This window comes from Ursus maritimus, unplaced genomic scaffold (assembly GCF_017311325.1).
Source record: "Ursus maritimus isolate PB19 unplaced genomic scaffold, ASM1731132v1 scaffold_7, whole genome shotgun sequence".
Classification (NCBI taxonomy): Eukaryota; Metazoa; Chordata; class Mammalia; order Carnivora; family Ursidae; genus Ursus; species Ursus maritimus.
The window spans coordinates 71,534,524-71,546,562 of record NW_024426885.1 but is presented as its reverse complement, the minus strand read 5'-3'; the positions used below and the strand labels follow the sequence as shown (position 1 = coordinate 71,546,562).

General features: G+C 43.4%; 1 protein-coding gene and 1 long non-coding RNA gene across 4 annotated transcripts in view; one reads left to right on the top strand and one right to left on the bottom strand.

Annotated features, from left to right (window-relative positions):
• The window catches only part of LOC103661897, a 38,509-nt gene extending 34,893 nt beyond the window's left edge, over positions 1-3,616 (bottom strand). For all 3 annotated transcript variants that reach the window (XR_568313.1, XR_568312.1, XR_568314.1), the window contains exon 1: positions 3,553-3,616. This is a non-coding gene — a long non-coding RNA (uncharacterized LOC103661897). The remainder of the gene's footprint in view (positions 1-3,552) is intronic.
• A 327-nt stretch (positions 3,617-3,943) lies between these two features.
• Positions 3,944-12,039, top strand: part of B3GALNT2 (beta-1,3-N-acetylgalactosaminyltransferase 2) — a 61,862-nt gene continuing 53,766 nt past the window's right edge. Inside the window, exon 1 of the mRNA XM_040624362.1 lies at positions 3,944-4,257. Coding sequence (XP_040480296.1) covers positions 4,146-4,257 — 112 coding nt within the window. The 5' untranslated portion in view covers positions 3,944-4,145. The remainder of the gene's footprint in view (positions 4,258-12,039) is intronic.

The window sequence follows — 12,039 nt, the reverse complement described above, 5'->3', positions numbered from 1 at the left end:
GGCCTTTTACTACCTTTCTTTTTTTTCTTTCTTTTTGTAAATTTGCTGCTCAGGAGCCCTGCGCCACAGCTCACTCGCAGGTGCCTGAGGCAGAGCACCTTCTGGCCAGGCATGAGAGGGCAATCCATGGGGCTGCGCCCCGCACTGGAATGGCCTCACCCACGCGCCCCACACCTGGCCAGCTACTTGCCACCCTAGAAGTTGGGGATTCCACTGGCAGCACAGCATTTTATGTGAATGAGTGTGCCCCTTTTACTGCCTTTCTTAAAGATGAGAAACAGGACACGCTTAGTAACAACCGATTATTACTTTCACAATTTCTTTCTTTAAAATGTAGAGAGCAGGGGGCGCCTGGGTGGCACAGCGGTTAAGCGTCTGCCTTCAGCTCAGGGCGTGATCCCAGCGTTATGGGATCGAGCCCCACATCAGGCTCCTCCACTATGAGCCTGCTTCTTCCTCTCCCACTCCCCCTGCTTGTGTTCACTCTCTCGCTGGCTGTCTCTATCTCTGTCGAATAAATAAATAAAATCTTTAAAAAAAATAAAATAAAATGTAGAGAGCAAATCAAAAAATGGGCAGAAGATATGAACAGATACTTTTCCAATGAAGACATACAAATGGCTAACAGACACATGAAAAAATGTTCAAAATCAATAGCCATCAGGGAAATTCAAATCAAAACCACACTGAGATACCACCTTATGCCAGTTAGAATGGCAAAAATAGACAAGGCAAAAAACAACAATTGCTGGAGAGGATGTGGAGAAAGGGGATCCCTCCTACATTGTTGGTGGGAATGCAAGTTGGTACAGCCACTCTGGAAAACAGTGTGGAGGTCCCTTAAAAAGTTAAAAATTGAGCTACCCTATGAGCCAGCCATTGCACTACTGGGTGTTTACCCCAAAGATACAGATGTAGTGAAGAGAAGGGCCATATGCACCCCAATGTTCACAGCAGCATTGTCCACAATAGCTACATCGTGGAAGGAACCAAGATGCCCTTCAACAGATGACTGGATTAAGAAGATGTGGTCCATATATACAATGGAATATTACTCAGCTATCAGAAAGAACGAATTCTCAACATTTGCTGCAACATGGACGGCACGGATAATGCTAAGTGAAATAAGTCAAGCAGAGAAAGACAAATATCATATGATTTCTCTCATCTATGGAACATAAGAACTAGGATGATCGGTAGGGGAAGAAAGGGATAAAGAAAGGGGGGGTAATCAGAAGGGGGAATGAAGCATGAGAGACTATGGACTCTGAGAAACAAACTGAGGGCCTCAGAGGGGAGGGGGGTGGGGGAATGGGATAGACCGGTGATGGGTAGTAAGGAGGGCACGTATTGCATGGTGCACTGGGTGTTATACGCAACTAATGAATCATCGAACTTTGCATCGGAAACCGGGGATGTACTGTAATGTGACTGACATAATATAATAAAAAATCATTAAAAAAAATAAAATAAAATGTAGAGAGCAGATCGGCAGAGTTTCTAAACAAAGAATTTTGAACAAGAAATATGTACATATTACACATCCTCCTTCCCTATTGCTATATGTAAACAGCATTCTGAGAAAGGGGCACACAGATCTTGGTGACATTTGCCCAAGAACCACAGTGATCACAGCCTGCTAATTCTGTTTCCCACAAGAAAATATTGTTCTTTCTTGTCTTGGGGGTATTCAGGGGCCATAGTGAGTATGTAGGGGCCCCTAAAGACTCCCCAAACTGTTTAGAACCAGTGTTTCTCCAATTTGCATAACATTGTGGTAACCAGCCTCTAACACGACCCACAATGATCCTCGCTTCCTGGTACTCACACCCTTGTGTGGTCCCCCATTCCCACAGTGAATCAGGGCCAGTCTGTGTAACCAACAGAACACTGCAGAAGTGACAGTGTGTGTCTTGCAAGGATTCATCATAAAAGGCATCAGCAATTTGCGCTGGTTTCTTGGATCTCCAGCTCTTGGGGAAGCAAGCCACTACGATGTGGGGACATTAAAGCATCTTGTGGGAGAAACCCACTTAGAGAGGAACTTAGGCCAAAAGGCAGAACCAACTTGCCAGCCACAGAAGTGAGGCCACCTAGGAAGCCGATTCTCTAGCACCAGTCAAGCCTTCAGATGACCAGAGCCCCAGCTGACATCTGCCAGCAACTTTAAGGGAGACCCTGAACCAGAACTTAACTCTCAAATTCCTGACCCACAGAAATTGTGAGAGATAAAAAATATTGTTGTTTTAAAAGTTTTTGCAGTAAGGGGAGCCTGGGTGTCAGTTAAGCGTCTGCCTTTGGCTCAGGTCATGCAGGGTCCTGGGATGGAGCCTCAGGCCCGGCTCCCTGCTCAGCCAGGAGTCTGCTTCTCTCTCTCCCTCTGCACCTCCCTCTCCCACTTATTCTCTCTTTCAAATAAAATCTTTAAAAAAAATTTTTTTGAGTAATTTGTTAGGTAGCAATTGATTAACAAGTATACAAATCCCTTTAAAGGGAAAAAATCATTTCTGACCCCACATTAAATTGTTTTTTATTTTAAGTACAAACATACAGTATGAACACCTTGGGCTTACCGCTTTGATACTACTATTAAACCAAAAGAGATTTTGAAATTAGAGTACAGACAACATTACAAAACATTCAAATAAAAAGTAATTTTAGGGGTGCCTGCCTGGCTCAGTCAATAGAGCCTGCGACCCTTAATCTCAGGGTCACGAGTTCAAGCCCCAAGTAGGGCAAGTCTACTTTAAAAAAAAAAAGTGATTTTAATAGACGGTTGTTTCGCTGAGATTCAACTGCCACTCAATGAGGCTGTGGTACTGACAGTGCCTGAGACCTCTCCTCCTGCACTGTTAACGTGCATAAATTCTCTTTTTTCCCTTAAGTTTGTTTGAAAGGGATTTTCTGTGGCTTTCAATCAAGACTTTACTCAACAATATAGTTACCTTCTGTTGTCACAACTTGTGGAAACTTAAAAAAACATAAAACACCGTACGCCAGGCATTCATTTTCATCCTGCCCTCCACCTCCTTAGCGCGGGCGCCGGGACTGCCTGGCGCCTTCACCCACCGCCTCGACCCGGAGCCTCGCGTGTGCGACCCGGGCCGCGCTGCACGGCGCCAGGCAAGACCTGGTCTCCGAGGAGGGCTGCTCAAATCCTTCCCACCGGTCCCGCGCAGCCCGCGTCCTCGGCGGTCACGGCTCCGTCCTATAGGAGGTGTCACCTTGCTCGTCTCCCCAGTCTGAGTCGGGGACACGTGGAATTTTACCCGCGCCTGGACCGTCGCTGTCGTCCCCCACAGCCGGACCCCTGGACGCGGTCTTATCCTGAGCTCCCTGAGGACAGAGCCGGGCAGGCAGTCGGGTACACAGTGCGCCAGAACTAATACTTGAGGGATGATTCACCGCTGAAGACACACGCTTCGGACCTCGGCCCGCAGCGGGCAGCAGGATCCCGCCTCCCAGAAAAGGCCAGCATTCGCGTAACCGAGCTCTGCGTGATTTAAAACAAGCATCACGCAGATCTCCTTTAAATCCGAGGCGAACACCAACCTTCGCCTCAGCTGTGTTTCCCTCCCGGGGTTGTGTCCGCCCCTGAGCACTCGGAGCCCGGCACCGCCTCCCTTCGGCCATCGGGGGGCAGTAGGCGTTGAGAAGGGACGCGCATGCTCCAAGTGGGGCTTCGCGCTTCGCCTCCGCGACCGCCGAGTGACGCGAGCAAGGGCATGCGATTATGGGAAATGTGGTTTCCGAGACTCAGGACCACTGGGGTGTACCCCCCGCCTTAGACCCAGAGCAGAACTTCAGCTCCCCGCTGGCCTGCGGGCGCGGGCGGGGACTCGAGAGAAGGGGGCGGGGCTAGTGTGGGGGGAGGTGGGCGGGGCCAGGGGAAGGCCAAGCGGAGGGGGCGGGGTCTGGCCGGCTGAGGCGCTGCCGCCCGCCGTTGGAGGAACGTGAGGCGCGGGGCTGGGAACCGCGAGGAGTCGGGACGGCGGCGGGCGCGAGGGCAGGCGTGCCGAGTGGTCGCGCGTGCGTCGGCCTCCGCCCCTCAGCCTTCCTCTTCGCAGGTCCCCTCCCTCTCTGCCGGGACGCGGGAGAGCCCGGCGCGCGACGGGGGCGCGAGGTGGAGCCGGCGGGGGCGGCCAATGCGAAACTGGCTGGTGCTGCTGTGCCCGTGTGTGCTAGGGGCCGCGCTGCACCTCTGGCTGCGGCTGCGCTCCCCGCCGCCTGCCCGCGCCTCCGGGACAGGCGCCGCAGGTGAGGTCCTGGGGCCGGGTGGGCCAGGAGGCCGTGAGGGGCGGGACGCCGACTCCGAGCCCCGGGGCGGCTTCCTCCGCGGAGTCCCGGAGTGGGGAACGGGCCGAACGCGACCGTCCCCAGGCGAGACAAATGGCCCTTTTCATTGTCGGGGCGTTAAATCGGGCAAACTCGAGGGCGCTTTTCTCGTTTCTTGTCCCCGCCGCTTCTCACCTCCCGCTTTCCTTTATGGGCACGAGAGCGGTGCCCGCCACCGGGAGTCCTTCGTCTGTCCCCCAGGCCTGGTCCGAGTTGTCCGGCGCCTGCCCGCTGGCCCTGGGAGCAAAACCTTGTGTCCTTCAGCCGCGGGCGGCCGCTGCGTGCGCCCGGGCTCCGGCTGCTTGCCTCCTCCCCAAGCTGTTGGTCTTACTCGGTCAAGACTTGGAGGTCTTAGCGGTGGGAAGTGCCCGTGCGTGTTTGAAAAGGCCGGGTTTTGCTTTTAAGGATAGCTTCGCTCTAAGAATATACGGCATTTGTTTTCTTTGAAAACTATGATGTAAGTCGGTTAAACAAATCTGGACATGAAATAGGGCATGGCTACGAGTGGAGTTGTTCCTGTGAGTTTGGCTTGCGAAGCCTACTAATGAAGTGCACGTGAAGACGTAAAATTCTCTAACGATCACATCCACTTGTTCTATAACTTACTCTCTCATGGGAATGAGATCGTTGTTCTTGTTCGTTTCACCGCCTAATAGAATGCTTTGTCCATAGCAGGTACCCAGCGGATTTTTTGTTGTTATTGGGTTCTACCACCCTTTTTTGTTAATGGGTTTCCCCTTTTTCCTTCTCTTCTTTTTTAAGGGCTTGCCCTAGGACATATCTAGAAGGCTGTTTTTAAAATGAGGTAATAGTTGTTTTGTGTTCTGACTACTCGGGGAGTTTTTTCCCTACCACTTCTCCCCAGAAGAGGTGTTTTTTTCTTATCCAAAAGTTTTAAAAATTAGAATTGAGTATTTAAAATTCTGAGGTGGTCTGTGTCTTACTTTTTAAGTAGGAAGCATAGAAACTAATTCAGCAGTCCGCAAAGCAATCTCATTGTTATAATTGGGGTTCTTTATACTGCTAAAAGTCCCTTAGAATCTTTTCCTGTTAGACAAACCACAAGCTCTTTGAAAAGGCTATTTGTGTGACCGGAATAGAATTAAAACACTGTTTAATTTACTTAATGAAAATACAGTGGTTAAAGAGCATTTAACCTGTTAACAGGTTAGGATTTGGGCACTTTTTTTTTTTTAAGGTTTTGTTTTTTAGGTTTTTGTAAACTGAGCAGAGGAAAGACTGCCACAGATATAAAATGCTTTGTAACATCTGTTAGGTGTGTGTTTTACAGCTTTCTTTTTTGTATGATGACTGAGCACTACTAGAATTTACTTGCAGAGCATTCTTAGGAAATTTATGACCTTAATTGTCCTTTGAGGTTCAATAAACAAGCAAAACCTCTTTGCCTTCAAGCTTAAAACTTAGGCAATTTCTTAGGTTCAGTGAAGTTTTTCCTATCCCCCTAGTGTTTGGAGGATGCCCCTGTCTGCCATTAGGTTAGCCTGAGCTAGATTAAGGAGACGGGGAAGTAGGCCATGAAGAGGATCGGGCTATAGGTAAAGAAATCGGTACTAGTTACATAAGTTAACTTTGACCTTAAATGGGTATCAGGCGTCTGTTTAGATGATAAATTAGGTATTTTAATCCAAATGAAACCTGGCAGACTCCTAGCTTTCACTTTTCAAAACTAAAAGCAGAAGAAGCATATCGATCGCCAAAATTTCCTGCTGCTCCTTTTCCTATTGTGTTACCACCATGTTCAAACTAAAACATTTGGGCACTTTTATATTTCTACCCTTAATACCTTCAGCCTAAAGTGAGAGAGAAAACCCAAGATTGTGTTACGTTTTCTTCCCTTGGATTAATAAAATTTGTGCTTGTTCTCTTGTCTGCCTCATTGTCTTCAGGCTCATTGAGTTGTGGCAGTTTTTTTTAAAGGGAGATTTACCTTCCCTGAATATTAAAAAAGGCCCTCTGATTTGTAGTGGATTCCACAAATCTTTGAGCACCTACTCTGTGCCCGCTCCTGTTGTAGGTGTGGAATTACAACAGTAATCCAGATCACGTCCCTGTCGTCATGCAGTTTACAATTTAGAAAAGAAGACAGAACAGAGAAAATAATTATTAAATATCCTAGGGGATGGTGATAGGTGGGATGACAAAAAGTGTAAGAGGACAGAGACTGATGTGCTGCTGTTCTAAATAGAGAGGTCAGGGGAGGCCCCTCTTCAGAGGTGCCGTTGAGCAGGGACCTGAATGAAGTGCGGGAGTCCTATCAGCACCTGGTGCTTTTCTAACATAGTGGCTCCCTTGAAACAGCCGAAATATGGTCTAGGAGAGCAACTGGTGAAGAGGAAGCAGGTCTCTTATGAAATCCAGCATGCCTAGGGGTGGATGAGGAGAATGGAGACAGGGATACTGAATTGGAGAATATAGATAGAGGATATATCTCATATGTTATACTCGTTTTGGGTACCTTAGCAGGAATTATGTAACAGTAAATTTAGAAAAAGGATGAGACCAAAGAAGTCTTTTCTTTCTAGGATATTTGGAGAGAAGGAAACGAAAGAGAAAGGAAAGAAGCATATCCATTCAATAAATGCTTAGAGTGCGAGGTATCGCGCTAGATGTGGCGTCCCTGCTCTGAGATCCTCATAGTCTGTTGAGCTGAAACAGGGAGCAAGGAGAAGGCCAAAGACAAATTAAGCTTGCTTTGCAATTTTGCCTGGGGCCAGTTCATCCAAAATTATCCCTATATGTTAATCTTGTCTCTGTTCTTCAGTTTCCTTATTTATAAAATGATGATCTCATAGGGTTATTGTGAAGATTCAATTAATACAGCACCCAGAAAAGTGCCTGATTCATAGTAAACACTCTATGAATTTAAGAGAGGAGGAATAGGATAGTGGTGGCTGGTGCGTAGGCTAGTGAGGTATTTGGGGAGCTTTTTGAGATTGGCGAGAGCATGTGATGATTGTCCTTATCAGTATGATCTGTCATGAATTTATGTGTTTCCTTCATTTCCAAGATTTCTGCTTATTTGTGATTGATGTCATCTGAGAGCATCATGTGAGAGTGGAAATTTTGGTCTGATTTTTAAGAATCCTTGGGCCTATTTTGAACAATCAGTTTTGAAATCAACCTCCCTTGGTCTTGGATAAACTTTTGGATGTCCGCTCTAAGTGCAGGGCCTCCAGCCCTCAGGATACGTTACATATTAGAGAAGAGCATGCCACTGTCCTCAGGGAGCTTGTGTGGGGTTTTAATTATTCCTGGCATGAAAATTTGTTTTTTATTACTCTATATCTACCATCTAGAACAGTGAACATAGGAGGTGCTTATTAATTTGAAGGAATGAATCAAAATAAAACTGGGAAAGTATGAACGAATTTGTCACCTATCATCTATTCACATTCCATGATGACCTTATGATTTAAATTTTTTTTTCTGATAAAAGTAAAACAAGTTCTTTGTAGAAAAATTCAAACTTATTTTTTAAAACAGGAAAAATGGTCTATATTACAGTTTTTGAATGCAAATACTTACAGTGCTTGTTGGAGGGAAATTAGTATTTTTTAAAAATTGCATGGATGTATAATATACATTCAAAAAAGGGTCTGTAAATGTATAGCTTGATATATCTTCACAAAAATACACCCAACTAATCCAGCACCTCAGAAGCTCCCTTCATGCTCCCTTCTATCACTGCCAGGAGTGGTAACCACTATCCTGGTCTTAAATGGCAGGGATTTGCCTGTTGGTACTTTACATAAAGGGAGCCACACAGTTTGTACATAGTTCTTATAGTCTGCTGATCTTAATATGGTGAATAACAATATAACATAATTCTACAACATAATTTTAATGGCAGCATATAGATACCCCATAATTTAATCCCTTATTTCTGCATTTCTGGATTTTGCAGTTTTTCACTATTAATAAATGACACTGTAATGAATAGAGATCTTTTAGTACATCACTGATTATTTTCTTTAGAATAAGTTCTTAGACGTGGAATTGCTGGAGAGAAGTTTTACAATTCTGGGGAGCCTGGGTGGCTCAGTCGATTAAGCATCCGACTCTCGATCTCAGCTCAGGTTTTGATCTCAGGGTCATGAGTTCAGGCCTCGTGCTGGGCTCCACGCCTGGTATGGAGCCTACTTTTATTAAAAAAAAAAAAAAGTTATACAGTTGAGGTATTTGATGTGTATTGGCAAATTGTCCCTCAGAAGACTACCAAATTCCATTCCAGTAGCAACGTAGGAGAGGAGCCATTTCCTCGAGGTAACTCTAAATAACATTTCTTTTGCCATACCAGTGGTTAGGGTTTTATTTAAGAAGATATTTGTCACTTTGGACATAGCAGAAGCCTGGTACCTTACTGCTCTAATTCAAACTTGATTCCTAGTAAAATTGAATATTTTTTCATAGGTTGGTTGGCTATTTGTGTTCTATCTGTGAATTTGTGTCTTTTTGTAGCATGTTTACTTCTTAGCTGTTCATTTCTTTTTTTCTCGTCTCCAGACACCAGGATCAAAGTAGGTCCCCTGTCCTAGCAGCGTGTAGCAGAGGGTGCTGCAAGTGTACAGGCAAAGGCTGGTTAAGGGCACTAGGAATGTGGGCATTCTTGCACAAGTGTTCACTGAGTACCCACCATGGGTTTTATACCGTGTAACACAGAATTCACAAGACTGTTGAACTGATTTACATTGCTGGTATGTGGTAGAAGAAACCTATTTTTTTAATTGAGAAATAATTGACCTATTACATGAGTTTCAGGTGTATGACATTGATTCAATATATGTACATATTGCAAAACCGAACACAGTCTAGTTAACATAGTTATAATTTTTTTTCTTATGTTGAGAATTTTTTGAGATCTCTTAGCAACTTTATGCATTATGGCATTATTCTGTATAGCCACCAAGTTGAACATTACATCCCCCTGACTTCTTTATTTTAACTGGAAGTCTGTACCTTTCCACCCCTCACCTTTGGCAAGCACCAGTCTTTTCTCTATGAGTTCGGTGTTTTGTTTAGATTTTACGAAAAGTGAGACTGTACGGTATTTGTCTTTCTCTGTCTGACTTGGTTCACTTAGCATAGCACTCTCAAGGTCTGTCCATGTTGTCAGAAATGGCAAGATTTCCTTCTTTCTTTGGCAAATAATATTCCATTGTATTTGTCTATAACACGTTTTCTTTATCTGTTCATCTGTCGGCGAACACTTAGATTATTTCCATGCCTTGGCTATGTAAGTAGTGCTGCAGTGAACAGAACGTGCAGATATCTTCTCCAGTGTTTTCATTTCCTTTGAATAAACAGAAGTGGAATTGCTGGATCATATGGTAGTTCTAGTTTTAATTTTTTGAGGACCCTCCATAGTGTTTAATACAGGGGCTACAGTGATTTATAGTCCCACCAAAAGTGCAGGAGCGTTCCTTTTTCTACACTTTCTTACCAACACTTGTTTCTTATCTCTTTGATACTAGCCATTCTGACAGGTGTGAGGTGGTATCTCATTGTGGCTTTGATTTGCATGTCCCTGACGATGAGTGATGGTGACTGCCTTTTCATGTACCTGTTGGCCATCTGGATGTTGTCTTTGGAAACATGTCTGTTCAGATCCGCTGCCTGTTTTTTAATTGGATTGCTTGGTTTTTTTGCTATTGAGTCGTAGGAGCTTTTTAAATATATTTTCAATATTAACCCCTTATCAGATATATGACTTGCAAATATTTTCTCCCATTTATAGGTTGTCCTTTTATTTTGTTGATGGTTTCCTTTGCTGTACAGAAGCTTTTAAATTTGATGTAGTGCTGCTTACTTATTGTTGCTTTTGTTGCATTTGCTTCTGATGTCAAATCCAAGTAATCATCACCAAAACCAATGTCAGGGAGCTTACCACCTGTGTTTTATTCTAGGAATTTTATAATGTCAGGTCTTCAAGTCTTTGATCCATTTTGAGTTGATTTTTGTGTATGGTATAAGGTGCTGGTCTAGTTTAATTCTTTTACATACGGCTATCTAGTTTTCCCAACACCGTCTATTGAAGAGACTGTCCTTTCCCTGTTGTATATTCTTGTTTCCTTTGTCATAGATTAATTGACCATATAATTGTAGGTTTGTTTCTGGGCTCTATTATATTCCATTGATCTATGTGTCAGTTTTTATACCAAAACCATGCTATTTTGATTACTATATCCTTGTATAATAGTTTGAAACCAGGGAGCATAACACCTCCAGTTTTTTGGTGGTTGTTTTTTTGTTTGTTTTTTGTTTTGTTTTCATTTTTTCACATATGACCCCACCTACCTCCCTTCTGGCAACCACCAGTTCTGCGTGTTTAAGAGTCTGCTTTTTTGTTCGTCCCTCTCTTTTTTTTTTTTGCTTTGTTTTATCATTTGTTTCTTAAATTCTACATATGAGTGAAATCATATGGTATTTGTCTTTCTCTGACTTATTTCGCTTAGCATAATATTCTCTTGGTCCATCCATGTTGTTGCAAATGGTAAGATTTCATTCTTTTTTATGGTCAAGTGATATTCCACTGTGTATATACCGTATCTTCTTTATTCATTCATCTATTGATAGACACTTGGGCTACTTCCACATCTTGGCTACTGTAAATAATTCTGCAGTAAACATAGAAGTGCATGTATCTTTTCACTCATGTTGGTTGATTTGCAAGTACTGAACCACTCTTGCATCCCTGGAATAAATCCCACTTGATTGTGGTGAATGATTTTTTTTAATGTATTGTTGTATTGTCAGTTTGCTGATATTTTGTTGAGAATTTTTACATCTGTGTTCATCAGAGATGTTGGCTTGTAGTTCTCTTTTTTTGTGGTGTCTTTATCTTGTTTTGGAATTAGGGTGATGCTGGCCTTGTAGAATAAATTTGGAAGGTTTCTTTCCTTTTCTGTTTTTTGGAATAGTTTGAGAAGAATAGATATTAACTCTTCTTTGAACGTCTGGTAGAATTTACTATGAAGCCATCTGGTCCTGGACCTCAGTTTGTTGGTTTTTTGGTTATGGATTCAATTTTGTTGCTGGTAATCATTCTCCAAATTTTCTTTTCCTAATTCAGTTTCGGAAGGTCATGTTTCTAGGAAGCTATCCATTTCTTCTACGTTGTCCAATTTGTTGGCAAATAATTTCTTATAATATCCTTCATTTCTGATCGTATTTATTTGAGTTCTTTCGTTCTTTCTTTCTTTCTTTCTTTCTTTCTTAAATGAGTCTGGCTAAGATTTATCAATCTGTTGATTGTTTTCAAAGAACCAGCTCCTCGTTTCATTGATCCATTCTGTTGTTTTCTTGGTCCCTATATCATTTGTTTCTGCTCTCATCTTTATTATTTCTTTCCTTCTGTTGGCTTTGGGTTTTGTTCTTCCTCTCGCTTCTTTAGGTATAAGGTTAGTTTATTTGAGATTTTTCTTGTTTCTTGAGGTAGACCTGTATTGCTGTAATCGCCCCTCTTAGATGATGATAGAACAGCTTATGCTGCGTGATGCCCTCCTGTTTTGTTCTTTCCTGAGATTGCTGTGGCTATTTAAGGTCTTTTGTGGTTTCATACAAATGTTAGGGTTGTTTGCTGTATTTCTGTGAAAAATGCCACTAGAATTTTGAGAGGCATTGCATTGAATCTGTAGATTGCTTTGGGTAGTATAGACATTTAAAAATATTCTCCCAACCCATGAG